The sequence below is a fragment of the Bufo bufo genome, chromosome 4 (genome assembly GCF_905171765.1).
Source record: "Bufo bufo chromosome 4, aBufBuf1.1, whole genome shotgun sequence".
In the NCBI taxonomy this organism is placed as follows: Eukaryota; Metazoa; Chordata; class Amphibia; order Anura; family Bufonidae; genus Bufo; species Bufo bufo.
The window spans coordinates 575978072-575990889 of NC_053392.1; the positions used below are offsets into that span (position 1 = coordinate 575978072).

General features: G+C 45.4%; 1 protein-coding gene across 1 annotated transcript in view; it reads left to right on the forward strand.

Moving 5' to 3' along the window:
• HAAO (3-hydroxyanthranilate 3,4-dioxygenase) overlaps positions 1-12818 on the forward strand; it is a 69486-nt gene that overhangs the window by 18386 nt on the left and 38282 nt on the right. The window contains exon 3 of the mRNA XM_040430342.1: positions 9876-9959. Within this exon, the coding sequence (XP_040286276.1) occupies positions 9876-9959 (84 nt within the window). The remainder of the gene's footprint in view (positions 1-9875; positions 9960-12818) is intronic.

A 12818-nucleotide genomic window follows, 5' to 3' on the forward strand; every position in this document is an offset into this window, starting at 1 on the left:
TCTCCCTACTCATATGTATTTTTGCCCCCTTTTAGGCTTACCCGCGGCATGGCTAAGGGCACCTCTCCAGCCATATTAGTTTAGGGAGGTTGGTTTCCTCCCTCAGGTCTCGGCACGTTCGGGGCACTAGCTCTTCGCCGTAGCCATGACCACAAGTAGCTTAAGGCTGACATGTCAGCCTGCATTTGTGGGAGGGGCGTAGGCGCTCTTAAAAGGAGGCACGCCCTCTCCTCATGTGCGGGCGTTTTCGGTGCCCCACCCTCCCTCCCCTTTTTCTTTCCATTCTCCTCAGGGTATGCCCCCTTTTAGGCTTACCCGCGGCATGGCTAAGGGCACCTCTCCAGCCATATTAGTTTAGGCAGGTTGGTTTCCTCCCTCAGGTCTCGGCACGTTCGGGGCACTAGCTCTTCGCCGTAGCCATGACCACAAGTGTGTTAAGGACTATGTATCGGCCTGTGGTACCTGTGCACGCGCTAAGGTGACACACAGTAGCCCTTCCGGATCTCTACTTCCGTTACCCATTCCGTCCAGACCATGGACCTACCTATCTATGGATTTTATCACGGATCTGCCGAATTCATCAGGATGGAAAGACAGTTATTCTGGTGGTAGTTGATTGTTTTAGTAAAATGGTGCATTTTATTGCATTACCTGGCCTACCTAATGCTAAAACACTTGCACAAGTGTTTGTTTTCAACATTGTGAAACTCCATGGCACTCTCTGACGTGGTCTCGGATCGAGGGACTCAGTTTATGTCCAGATTATGGAAGGCGTTCTGTACTTGGCTGGGGATGCAACAGTCTTTTTCTTCGGCTTTTCATCTTCAGTCAAACGGACAAACGGAGCGCACTAATCAGAGCCTGGAGACTTACTTAAGATGTGTTTGTTGTCTGTGAGAATCAGGAGGATGGTCCTCGTTTTTGTCTCTGGCAGAGTTTGTCATAAATAATCGTAGACAGGAGTCCACTGGGAAGTCACAGTTTTTTGGGGCATATGGGTTTCACCCGCAGTTTGTCACATTTTCTGGTTCAGATACTTCTGATATCCCTAAGGAAGAACGTTTTTAGTCGTCATTATCATCCATATGGCAGAGAATTCAAAATAACTTAATGAATATGGGCAACAACTATAAACATGTGGCTGACAGGAAATGTATGAATGGTCCAGACCTAAGAGTGGGTTATTTTGTGTGGCTGTCCAAAAAATATATTAAGTTGAGGCTACCTTCTTGGAAGTTGGGTCCAAGATTTATTGGTTCATATGAGATCAGTGACATTATTAATCCTGTAGATTTTCGTTTAGAACCTCCTTGGGCTCTGAAAACGCATAATGTTTTTCATAAATCTTTGTTGAAGAGATATGTTGAACCCTTGGAGCCGTTTACCTTGCCACCCGCTCGTGTCATGGTGGATGGTAGTTTGAAATTCCAGATTGCCAAGATTATTTATTCTCGAGTCCTTTTTAGATCTCTTCAGTATCTTGTTCACTGGAAGGGTTATGGACCAGAGGAAAGGATGTGGGTACCGGCATCTGATGTAAATGCCAGTGGTTTGGTGAAAGCATTTCACAGGTCTCACCCGGATAAGGTCAGTCCTGGGTGCCCGAAGGTCACCCGTAAAAGGGGGGGGGGGGGGGGGTACTGTCAGGGACGTACCGAGACATATGGATGTCCCTGCGACAGTGGGTGACAGAAGATCTGCGAGACTAGCACCATGTGCTTTGATCTGACGGGTTTCCTTGTGGATCAATAGACGTCTGTTTTGTTTCTGATACTGGCCACACCTCTAACCTCCAGGTGTTGCTATTGTGGTCATTTAACTTTCCTTATTTATAGTTGCTTCTCCCACAATGCTGTTCGGTTTATAGCTTCAGTGGTATCTGTGGTCTGATGGTGTTTGGTTCTTGGCTGAGTTCCTGTTGCTGCCATAGCTACTGGAAAGTTAAGTGTTTCCTTTCCCTTTTGCATTTTGTTTTGGTTTATCTGTGTGTTTTTTTCTCCTGCCCTTTGTTGTAGGCCTGAGGGAGACTCCTGGTCATCCTTCCTTTCTGGAGGAACAGGTAGTCTCTGTCCTGTCACTATCGCCAGGGTCTTATAGGGTAAGTTAGGACTCTAGATACTCCTGCGTATGAACTCACCCACCTTTGGGGTCTGTTCATACTGATAGCCAGTCAGGACTGTGACTAGGGATTTGACTAGGAGGTGTCCTTCTTTATTCCCTTGCTTTCAGGCAATATTCCTTGTTCTCTGTCCTTCTTCGTCCAGTGTGGTGTCTCCCTCCCACACACGGGCGTGACAGATGCCATATGCCGGTACCTTAATAGAGAATTTAGAAGGGATCATAAAGTAACTTAGTAACATAGTACATAAGGCCGAAAAAAGACATTTGTCCATCCAGTTCGGCCTGTCATCCTGCAAGTTGATCCAGAGGAAGGCAAAAAAAAAACTGTGAGGTAGAAGCCAATTTTCCCCACTTTAGGGGAATAAAAAATCCCTTCCCGACTCCAATCAGGCAATCAGAATAACTCCCTGGATCAACGACCCCTCTCTAGTAGCTATAGCCTGTAATATTATTACGCTCCAGAAATACATGCAGGCCCCTCTTGAATTCCTTTATTGTACTCACCATCACCACCTCCTTAGGCAGAGAGTTCCATAGTCTCACTGCTCTTACCGTAAAGAATCCTTTTCTATGTTTGTGTACAAACCTTCTTTCCTCCAGACGCAGAGGATGTCCCCTCGTCACAGTCCTGGGGATAAATAGATGATGGAAGAGATCTCTGTACTGACCCCTGATATATTTATACATATTAATTAGATCTCCCCTCAGTCGTCTTTTTTCTAAAGTGAATAATCCTAATTTTGATAATCTTTCAGGGTACTGTAGTTGCCCCATTCCAGTTATTACTTTAGTTGCCCTCCTCTGGACCTGATCCAGCTCTGCTATGTCTGCCTTGTTTACAGGAGCCCAGAACTGTACAGAGTACTCCATGTGTGGTCTGACTAGCGATTTGTAAAGTGGTAGGACTATGTTCTTATCACAGGCATCTATGCCCCTTCTGATGCAAACCATTATCGTATTGGCCTTAGCAGCAGCTCCCTGACACTGGTTTTTGCAGCTTAGTTTGCTGTTTATTAAAATTCCTAGATCCTTTTCCATGTCAGTGTTACCGAGTGTTTTACCATTTAGTATGTATGGGTGACTTGCATTATTCCTTCCCATGTGCTTAACTTTACATTTGTCAGTGTTAAACCTCATCTGCCACTTATCTGCCCAAGCCTCCAATCTATCTAGACCCATCTGTAGTAGTATACTGTCCTCTTAAGTGTAAATTACTTTACACAGTTTAGTGTCATCTGCGAAAATTGATACTTTACTATGCAAGCCTTCTACAAGATCATTAATAAATATATTGAAGAGAATAGGGCCCAATACGCATTCTCATTTTATATACTAACCTTTTATGTGGTACAGTGTCAAATGCTTTGGAGAAGTCCAGATATACGACATCCATTGATTCGCCGCTGTCAAGTCTAGAACTTACCTCCTCATAGAAACTGATTAAATTAGTTTGGCATGACTGATCCCTCACAAAGCCATGCTGATATGGCGTTATTTGCTTATTTCCGTTGAGATGCTCTAACATAGCATCTCTCAGAAAACCTTCAAACAGTTTACCCACAATAGATGTTAAACTTACCGGCCTATAGTTTCCAGGCTCTGTTTTTGGACCCTTTTTGAATATTGGCACCACATTTGCCATGCGCCAATCCTGTGGGACATTCCCTGTCAGTATAGAGTCCGCAAATATCAGAAATAAGGGTCTGGCTATGACATTACTTAATTCCCTTAGGATACGGGGGTGTATGCCATCTGGTCCTGGTGATTTGTCTATTTTAATCTTTTTAAGTCGCTGTTGTACTTCTTCCTGGGTCAGACAGGACACTTTTAATGGGGAATTTATTTTTACATTCTGCATGTCATCTGACAGTTTATTTTCCTCAGTGAATACATTGGAGAAAAAAACATTTAACAGCTTTGCTTTCTCCTCGTCGCTCTCTGCGACTCCCCCCTCTCCCCCCTATTAAGATAAGACAAACCCTTTAAACAGGATTTCTTGCCAACTGAACTGATATCATATTGCTAGGATATGCCATGAATCTCCAAATGAAAGAGTTTCAGCTCCAGGTCCGTAATTGTGTAACTCTACTCAGATTTTGCCCATACAGTGGCGACCTTCTATTCTATATATGCCATGCTTCTCTACCTCCATTCCTTGGTATCATGCTGATCTGCACTAAAGCTAGAATGGGTCATCGATAGCACCCCCTTCGATCAGCTGTTTGACTCCTTCCTTGGCCATTGATGTCATGTCTATCGGGCACATGGCCTGCCTGCTGCTCAGCCCTATTCAAGCACAGTCACTACCCAATGTACAGTGCTGTACTTGGTAAAAAATGAAGAGGCCTCAGTGAGGGTCATATCACCACAGCCCCTTCAAACAGATGATCGGCAGAGGTGTCAGGAGTTGGATGCCCACTGATCATGTACTGTATTGATGGTGTATTCTGAGGATAGGTAATCAATGTTGAAACCAAATTGATGTTTTCCACTGCACCTTCCACTCTCCTCTTCCATTTTCATCCCCTTTGAGTGAAGGCTAGCCCTCTTAGGTGTGGGGCTTCATCAGCATTACACCTTTGACCAAAACTAATACAGAAGGAAAGAGGTTCTGTTAATTGGCCCACAACAATTCAAGCCCCCCCAACATTTCTCCTGCTCATACATCAAGCCCAACCCATATCATATGGGCAGCAGAGGACATATGTTACAGACAAGGATAAAGGAATATCTCAACTGCTCATATCTGTCTAGGGCCAATCAGAATTATTGCAGGACAGGACCAATTCAGGTACTGACTCTTATAGCCACAGCTAGCAGGACTCACACTTGCCCTGTAGTATTGGAAGGCATACTGATGCGCCAAGACTCAAATGTCAATGCTGCCTCTGCAACCCCTATAACGGTACTGCTGCATTTATCCACTTTTTTTTCTATCCGGGTGCTCAGTACACACCTCCACCCAGAGCTAGGACAAGGGGGTGAATATATGTCTTTCATGGCTCCAATCTGAAAAGGTCAAAAAGCTCCACCAGTGGGCATGGACTTTACTGCATGGAAGCTCCAAGACATGCATTAGTCTAAGGCCTCAAATACACAGCGGTATCGTCCGCAGATTTTGTATCTGCAAAATATCAATGCAGTCACGCAATTTCTGTGGCACCCTCTGTAAAAAAAATTGTATATTCTTGTCTGCAAAATGGTCAAGAATAGGACAGGTTTTATCATTTGTGGCCCAGCAGCACGGATGCAGAAAGCACACGGAAGACATTTGTGTGCTGTCCATAGAAATAGAGGGGTCCGTGTGTGATCCGTAAAAATGTGGATCGGACACTGACTAAAAATACGGCTATGTGCATGAGGCCTAAGGCTGCTTTCACACATGTTTAGTTCAGTGTTTGATCAGTGATTATCTTCGTTGAGCCCAAACCAGCAATGGAACCGCTCACAAAGATAAGGTATCATGGGAAGGTGCGCACCACTTCTGAGTTTTGTAACCTGCTCCTGGTTTTGACACTTAATCCCTGATGGAAATCACTGATCAAACACTGAGTGCGTGAAAGCAGCCTAGATTTTGTTCTAGCTATCTGGCTGTGAGAGGGTTAATGTTACTTTATTCCAAAATAATGTACTATAATTGAACGCTCCTCTGAGATGTACTCCTAGCAGAAGTGCAATTTCAGAAAAAAAAAAATCCTCTGAAAATAGAAATTGCTGAAGCAGAGCTGATGAATAGCTGTATGGGGCTGTTTATAATGATTTCATTTACGTATACATTACTTGTATCTATGTGAAACGCGGCTTCCGAGAAGATTCATTAATTACGGAGATGCCTGAAATGATCTTGTAGTAAATATAATGTAAAAACCTTTCACTGATTTTGTCCCCTGCATAGAGATTCTTTCATCAGTATAGATTTACATTTTAGAAAGCTGCTTCAAAGTCCAAGCAAAGGCTACAACTGGAATTTAAAATGCTGCATAACAAAGTCAAGAATAGGTCTTTGACCTGTAGCCGGCAGCAGCATTAATACTAGTTTTGCCTTATAGCATATCCACTGCATAAAACAGAACACACATACAGTAGTACTAAATGGCAGAAAGGCTGTAAGAGGGTTTATTTTTGATGTGTGGCCCGTGACCCATCCTCAAGCGAGGATTGCCATCCTCAAGCGAGGATTGCTCTGCCATCCTCGCTTGAGGATGGCAGAGCAATTTAGGCAGAAACAGTACAGTTCAACAGAATCAGTGGTGTCGTTTTAGGAGTCGCAGTTGCACCTGGTCCCCTGAGCCAGGGAGGACCACGGGTGCCTCTCTCCAAACTAACGCTCTGCCTAATCCTAGAGAGGGCTGTGGAGCCATACAGTTACAGTGCTCTCTACGCCCTCCCTGCACTCATACAGCACTGGAGCCTGGGGAGGTGGGTAACAGCTGGACCCCAAGTATGCGGCATTAAAGGGGTTGTGCAGTCACATAAAACATAGATATAATTATGCTTCCATAAAACTTACTAATAGTAGAGTATTTTGACTTTGGGCCACAACTCCCCTTTCAGACCCCCAGTCATGTGACCAGAGTACACTCATGTGGCATGACGCTTCATCTGCCGATCATGTGACTTCCTCCACTTGTCGCCGTAGCGGAGCGTGGCTGTCCTTTAATACATGCAGTGCACGGTTAAAGGGTTTCTGTCACCAGAATTAACCCTATTAAACTTGTTGAAATTAGCGATGTACTAATGTCAGTAGACCCTAACTAGCCTATTTCTATGCTTATGGATGCGCCCCTCACTGCACAATTTTTATTATATGCTAATTAGCTTCTAGGAGCAGGGGGGGGGGGGAGAGGCGTTGCACCTGCTCCTAGAGGCTCCGTTCGTCCACCTCTTTCAACTCCCTTGTTCACCTGATTGACAGGGCCAGGCAAGCGTTGGTATCCTCCCGCCGGTGAAATCTTGCACCTGCGCCATCCCTTTGAGTATTCGGCACTGGCGCAGTGAGTGAAGGACGCTCACTGGCTTCCTCACTGCGCCTGCGCTGAATACAGCCGGCATTGCAGAGAAGAGAGCTGTGACGTTGCTTGATCCTCGTATGTGGTAAGTATTTGCCTAATTGGCCAGCGCTTTATTCCCACTGATACCACCAATGATCAAGGGGGCATTAGAAGAATAAATATTTTATACAAAAAAACTGTTCTAGTGTAGCGTCCCACTAGGTAAAGGTGGGCACTACACAAGGGTTAACATGTCTATTGCATTAATGTGATGTTTAATGTTCATTTCCCTGTGTTATCTGGGTGTCAGGCCTGTTAGGGTGTAGTTCAGCCTCCTAGACGTTAGAGGGAGCTGGAGAGTCTAAGCTTAGCTCAGAAGAGTAACCCCAGAAGAAGAACTTTCCTCCTGGGAGAAACCTGCAGTTACCCTCAAGCCAAGCAGAGACAGTGCAACCAGCTAAGATAAGTAAGCTGATGGGCAGAGGAGTCATTAACTTAATGCAAGGATAAATACGGGAGGAAGATTAATTACCAAGGATTAAAGCCAGCATTTAGGCATCCGGGCCTTGGGATACAGCCAGCCAGAATAGCTGTGAAGTAGTGCAGTCTGGTCTGAGAAGCATTGGTCGTTTATCCTCTGAGTATCTTGCACAGAATTATACCTGCCAGTATTTGACATAAGCCTGCTTGTGAAGCACTTGATATAAGGGACTGCATTACCATCTTGTTGTACAAAGTTGGACTGTTATAAATAAAGCAACGTTTGGTTCACTATACCATCTGTGTACCTCACTTATTACTACTACCAACCGGTGTGCCACCGTTACAGGCACTGGCGCCACGATCCTTAAAGGGACCTTGCCCCAGGCACTCAAAACACCTGCAACATCCAGGGCACCTCATCCACCATGAGGCCTGGTCCCTACATACAGAGTGTGCCCCAGAGGAACTTTGTGTCAGCCTCTCCTTCACTGCCGCATGCCTGCCCAGGGTTCTCCTATGAACAGTGAGTAACCCTCGATTGCCCATAACTGTGACCTCACTTCGCAATACCCTGCAGGTCTGGCGTGCTGCACTAGCAATAATATTTATATTTATGACCACTATATCACCAACAAATCAAATTAATTTCGCCACCAACAAGGCCTGCGCTGAATACTGAACGGGACAGTGCAGGCGCGAGATCTCGCCAGCAGACAGGGCCGGCAGGAGGATACCAAGGCTGGCCTGGCCCTGTCAATCAAGTAAACAAGGTCGTTGACAGAGGAGGGGAACGGAGCCTCTAGGAGCAGGTGCAACACCCCCCCCTGCTCCTAGAGGCTAATTACCATATAATAAAAGTTTAAATTGTGCAGCAAGTGGCACATCCATAAGCATAAGAATAGGCTAGTTAGGGTCTTCTGACATTAGCACATCACTGTCAGCCAGTTTAATAGGGTTAATTCTGGTGACAGAAACCGTTTAACAGCATGGGAAACACGGTGGCTCAGTGGTTAGCACTGGTGCTTTGCAGCGATGGGGTCCTAGGTTTGAATCTAACCAAGGACAACATCTATATCGAGTTTGTATGTTCTCCCCGTATTTGTGTGGGTTTCCTCCCACACCAAAGACATACTGATAGAGATCTTAGATTGTGACGGTGTGCTGCTAATGTCTGTAAAATGTGGCAGAATATAGTAGCGCAATATACCGTAAGTGGGGAAAATAAATAATTAATGTGACAAAGGACTGGGCAGGCTAAAATTAAATTTGCCTGATCCAACGCCGACATGACATTTTGGGAGATCCCACTGAGATTAGTGAGGCGTGAAACCCCCCCAAAGGGCGATTGCGTCCCAGTGTTAGGAAGCCAAGTGATGTTGCGGCTGTGCTGTCAGTGTCACGGTGTTCCTACCTGGACATTGACACTCTCCAGGGTTAGGGTCCGCAGCAATAAAGAAGTAGGAGTTGGTAGAAGTAGGAAGTAGAGTCCAGACGAAGTAAAGGTTAACGTTGTTTACTTGAATGAACTTATAGCATTTCAAACAGAGATTCTCTTGTTCTTGGATCCAGCAGGTTACAGGTATACTGCCAGGGTGATTTGTACACTTCACTGTCGATGCTGTGCTAGACTCTCTAGATTCAGTCTGGTTCCTATCAGAGTGAGATATGATTGCTGAGTGGGATATCCTTGAGCACCTGGTCTTGTGCACTGAGGGTGTCTTTGGCACCATTTTCCTCTAGTATATTCCAAAGTCCTTTTAATTCCTAGGAGTTTTCTGCTCTTAGAGCTGCTTTCCCTACTCCTGATGCGGTGGGGGTGAACCGTTCCCTTCCTCACCTGGTGTGCTACTCCACACACTTCACTCTCCAACTCTCTCCCTCACAAATTCCTGAAACCCTTCCCTTGGTGGGCAATGAGAGTAGCCCACTTCTGCCCAAAAAGGGAGAATGGAATGGTCAGTTCTATTCTATTCAAAGGTACTCTGCCAGATACACTGCCACCCACTGGGACACCAAGCACATTAAATGAAATAAAATACATTAACTGTTGCATTATGACACTGAATGAGAAGACCTGGTAAGAAATGCACAAAGATGGTATGTATTGTTAACCAGTAGAGACAGTAGATGGGTATAAAGATGGTAGTGCCCACTCTAGGGTACTACATAAGCAAGAGACACCAACAATGACCTCATGTTTATGTCCAGATGAAGATGATCTTAACTGGCTCATCATGACGATGACACAACTCACAAGGTGTAAATTTTCCTGTTTTACAGTTATTTTACCAGCTGGAAGGTGATATGTGCCTGAAAATAATTGAGAATGGAGAACATAAGGACATTCACATTAAGGAAGGGGAGGTAAGGATATCAGTGTGTCCTAGATGTTTGCCTTAAAAGGGTATTCCCATCTGGGATGTTTATGGCATATATACAATATATGCCATAAATGTCTCGCCCCGAAGTGAACGGAGAGCAAGCCAATCATGTGTGACTGCCTAGTGGTGAATAGAGTGGTGCATAGTGGTGAATAGAGAGGTGACCATATTTGCATGGCTTGCTCTCCTATCACTGTCAACAGAGGAAAAGGAAATTGGGAGGGGAGGAGGGGCATTATAGACAATAGTGCTACTATTAGTGGAATCGCCAGGACTGTTTGTGAGGGACTATTTTCTATTCAAGGAAGAGGCTAATAAGCGAAGATACAAGTGCTTTTTAGTCATATGGGATGAGCTGCTGCCCACCTACATAAAGGGATTAGATAGGTCCTCCAGATAATGTAAGAAAGTGAAAAAAAGGTTAAATTACACTGGAGGCAACTTTTTTCTTTTGCACTGATATATAGTGTTGAACGAATCGAAGTCGACGAATTTCAGGATAAATTCTATTTGCCTCGAAGCCAAATTTTCTCGTGCTTTGTAGTAGTGAATCGATTTAACCTGAAATAGTTTTAAAAACCCCAAAAATCATACTTACCTGATCCGTTTGCTCACATTTGCATTGGTCAGAATCAGTTGTTATGCCCACTTCATCAGCTTACAGGGAACACTGATTACAGCTATATAACAGTAATACCCTATCACCAGTGGTCTAAGTAACAGGCTGCAAACATCTTCCCTTTCATCAATCCTTAAGACAATTAAGATGAAATAGCAAGGATGAGCGGCAGGGGCAATATTCGAATTTGCAAATATTTGGGCGAATATTCGTCATATATTCGCGAGTTCGAGAATTCGTGATCTCGTCATTATTTTCTTGATTGAGAAAATCGGCAATTGGAAAATTTGTGATAAAATTCGCGATACGAAAATTTGCGATCAACAATACTCCTATAGGCAATTTTCCTATTGTTTGCTAGGGATGTTGCTAAGTGCCGATATTCACGATAAATTCGCAATAGATTTGCGATAAATTCTCGATTAGAATATTTGTGAATACGAATATATAGCACTATATTCTAAATATTCGCAAATTCTCAAAGTGGCGGTATTCGCGATTAAAATTTGCGATTCGAATATTCGCGCTCAACACTACTCTTTAATTCTGTGTAATTAGAAGATATTTCCCTTGGTAAGATATTGCGGTTTATGCATTCTGTAGTTATGTGACTTTGAAAATTCTTTGAGACTCTGTGATACTTTGTGTCCCTTAGGCCTCATGCACACGACCGTTTTTTTTTCTGGTCCGCAAAAACGGGCTCCGTTTTTCCGTGATCCGTGACCGTTTTTTCGTCCGTGGGTCTTCCTTGATTTTTGGAGGATCCACGGACATAAAAAAAAGTAGTTTTGGTGTCCGCCTGGCCGTGCGGAGCCAAACGGATCCGTCCTGACTTACAATGCAAGTCAATGTGGACGGATCCGTTTGACGTTGACACAATATGGTGCAATTGCAAACGGATCCGTCCCCCATTGACTTTCAATGTAAAGTCAGGAGTTAATATACCATAGGATCGGAGTTTTCTCCAATCCGATGGTATATTTTAACTTGAAGCGTCCCCATCACCATGGGAACGCCTCTATGTTAGAATATACCATCGGATTTGAGTTACATCGTGAAACTCATATCCGACAGTATATTCTAACACAGAGGCGTTCCCATAGTGATGGGGACGCTTCAAGTTAGAATATACTACGAACTGTGTACATGACTGCCCCCTGCTGCCTGGCAGCACCCGATCTTTTACAGGGGGCTGTGATCCGCACAATTAACCCCTCAGGTGCCGCACCTGAAAGGGTTAATTGTGCGTATCATAGCCCCCTGTAAGAGATCAGGGGCTGCCAGGCAGCAGGGGGCAGACCCCCCTCCCTCCCCAGTTTGAATATCATTGGTGGCCAGTGTGCGGCCTCCCCCGGCCCCCCCCCCTCCCTTTATTGTATTATCATTGGTGGCCAGTGTGCGGCCCCCCCTCCCTCTATTGTATTATCATTGGTGGCCAGTGTGCGGCCTCCCCCGGCCCCCCCCCTCCCTTTATTGTATTATCATTGGTGGCCAGTGTGCGGCCCCCCCTCCCTCTATTGTATTATCATTGGTGGCCAGTGTGCGGCCCCCCCTCCCTCCCTCTATTGTATTATCATTGGTGGCCAGTGTGCGGCCTCCCCCGGCCCCCCCTCCCTCCCTTTATTGTATTATCATTGGTGGCCAGTGTGTGGCCTCCCCTCTCCCCCCCCCCGATCATTGGTGGCAGCGGAGAGTTCCGATCGGAGTCCCAGTTTAATCGCTGGGGCTCCGATCGGTAACCATGGCAACCAGGACGCTACTGCAGGCCTGGTTGCCATGGTTACTTAGCAATATTACAATATTAGAAGCATCATACTTACCTGCTGCGCTGTCTGTGTCCGGCTGGGAGCTTCTCCTACTGGTAAGTGACAGGTCTGTGTGGCGCATTGCTTAATAATCTGTCACTTACCAGTAGGAGGAGCTCCCGGCCGGTCACAGACAGCGCAGCAGGTAAGTATGATGCTTCTAATATTGTAATATTGCTAAGTAACCATGGCAACCAGGCCTGCAGTAGCGTCCTGGTTGCCATGGTTACCGATCGGAGCCCCAGCGATTAAACTGGGACTCCGATCGAAACTCTCCGCTGCCACCAATGATCGGAGGGGGGGGGAGAGGGGAGGCCGCACACTGGCCACCAATGATATTAATACAATAGAGGGGGGGCCGGGGGGGGGGGGCGCACACTGGCCACCAATGATAATACAATAAAGGGAGGGAGGGGGG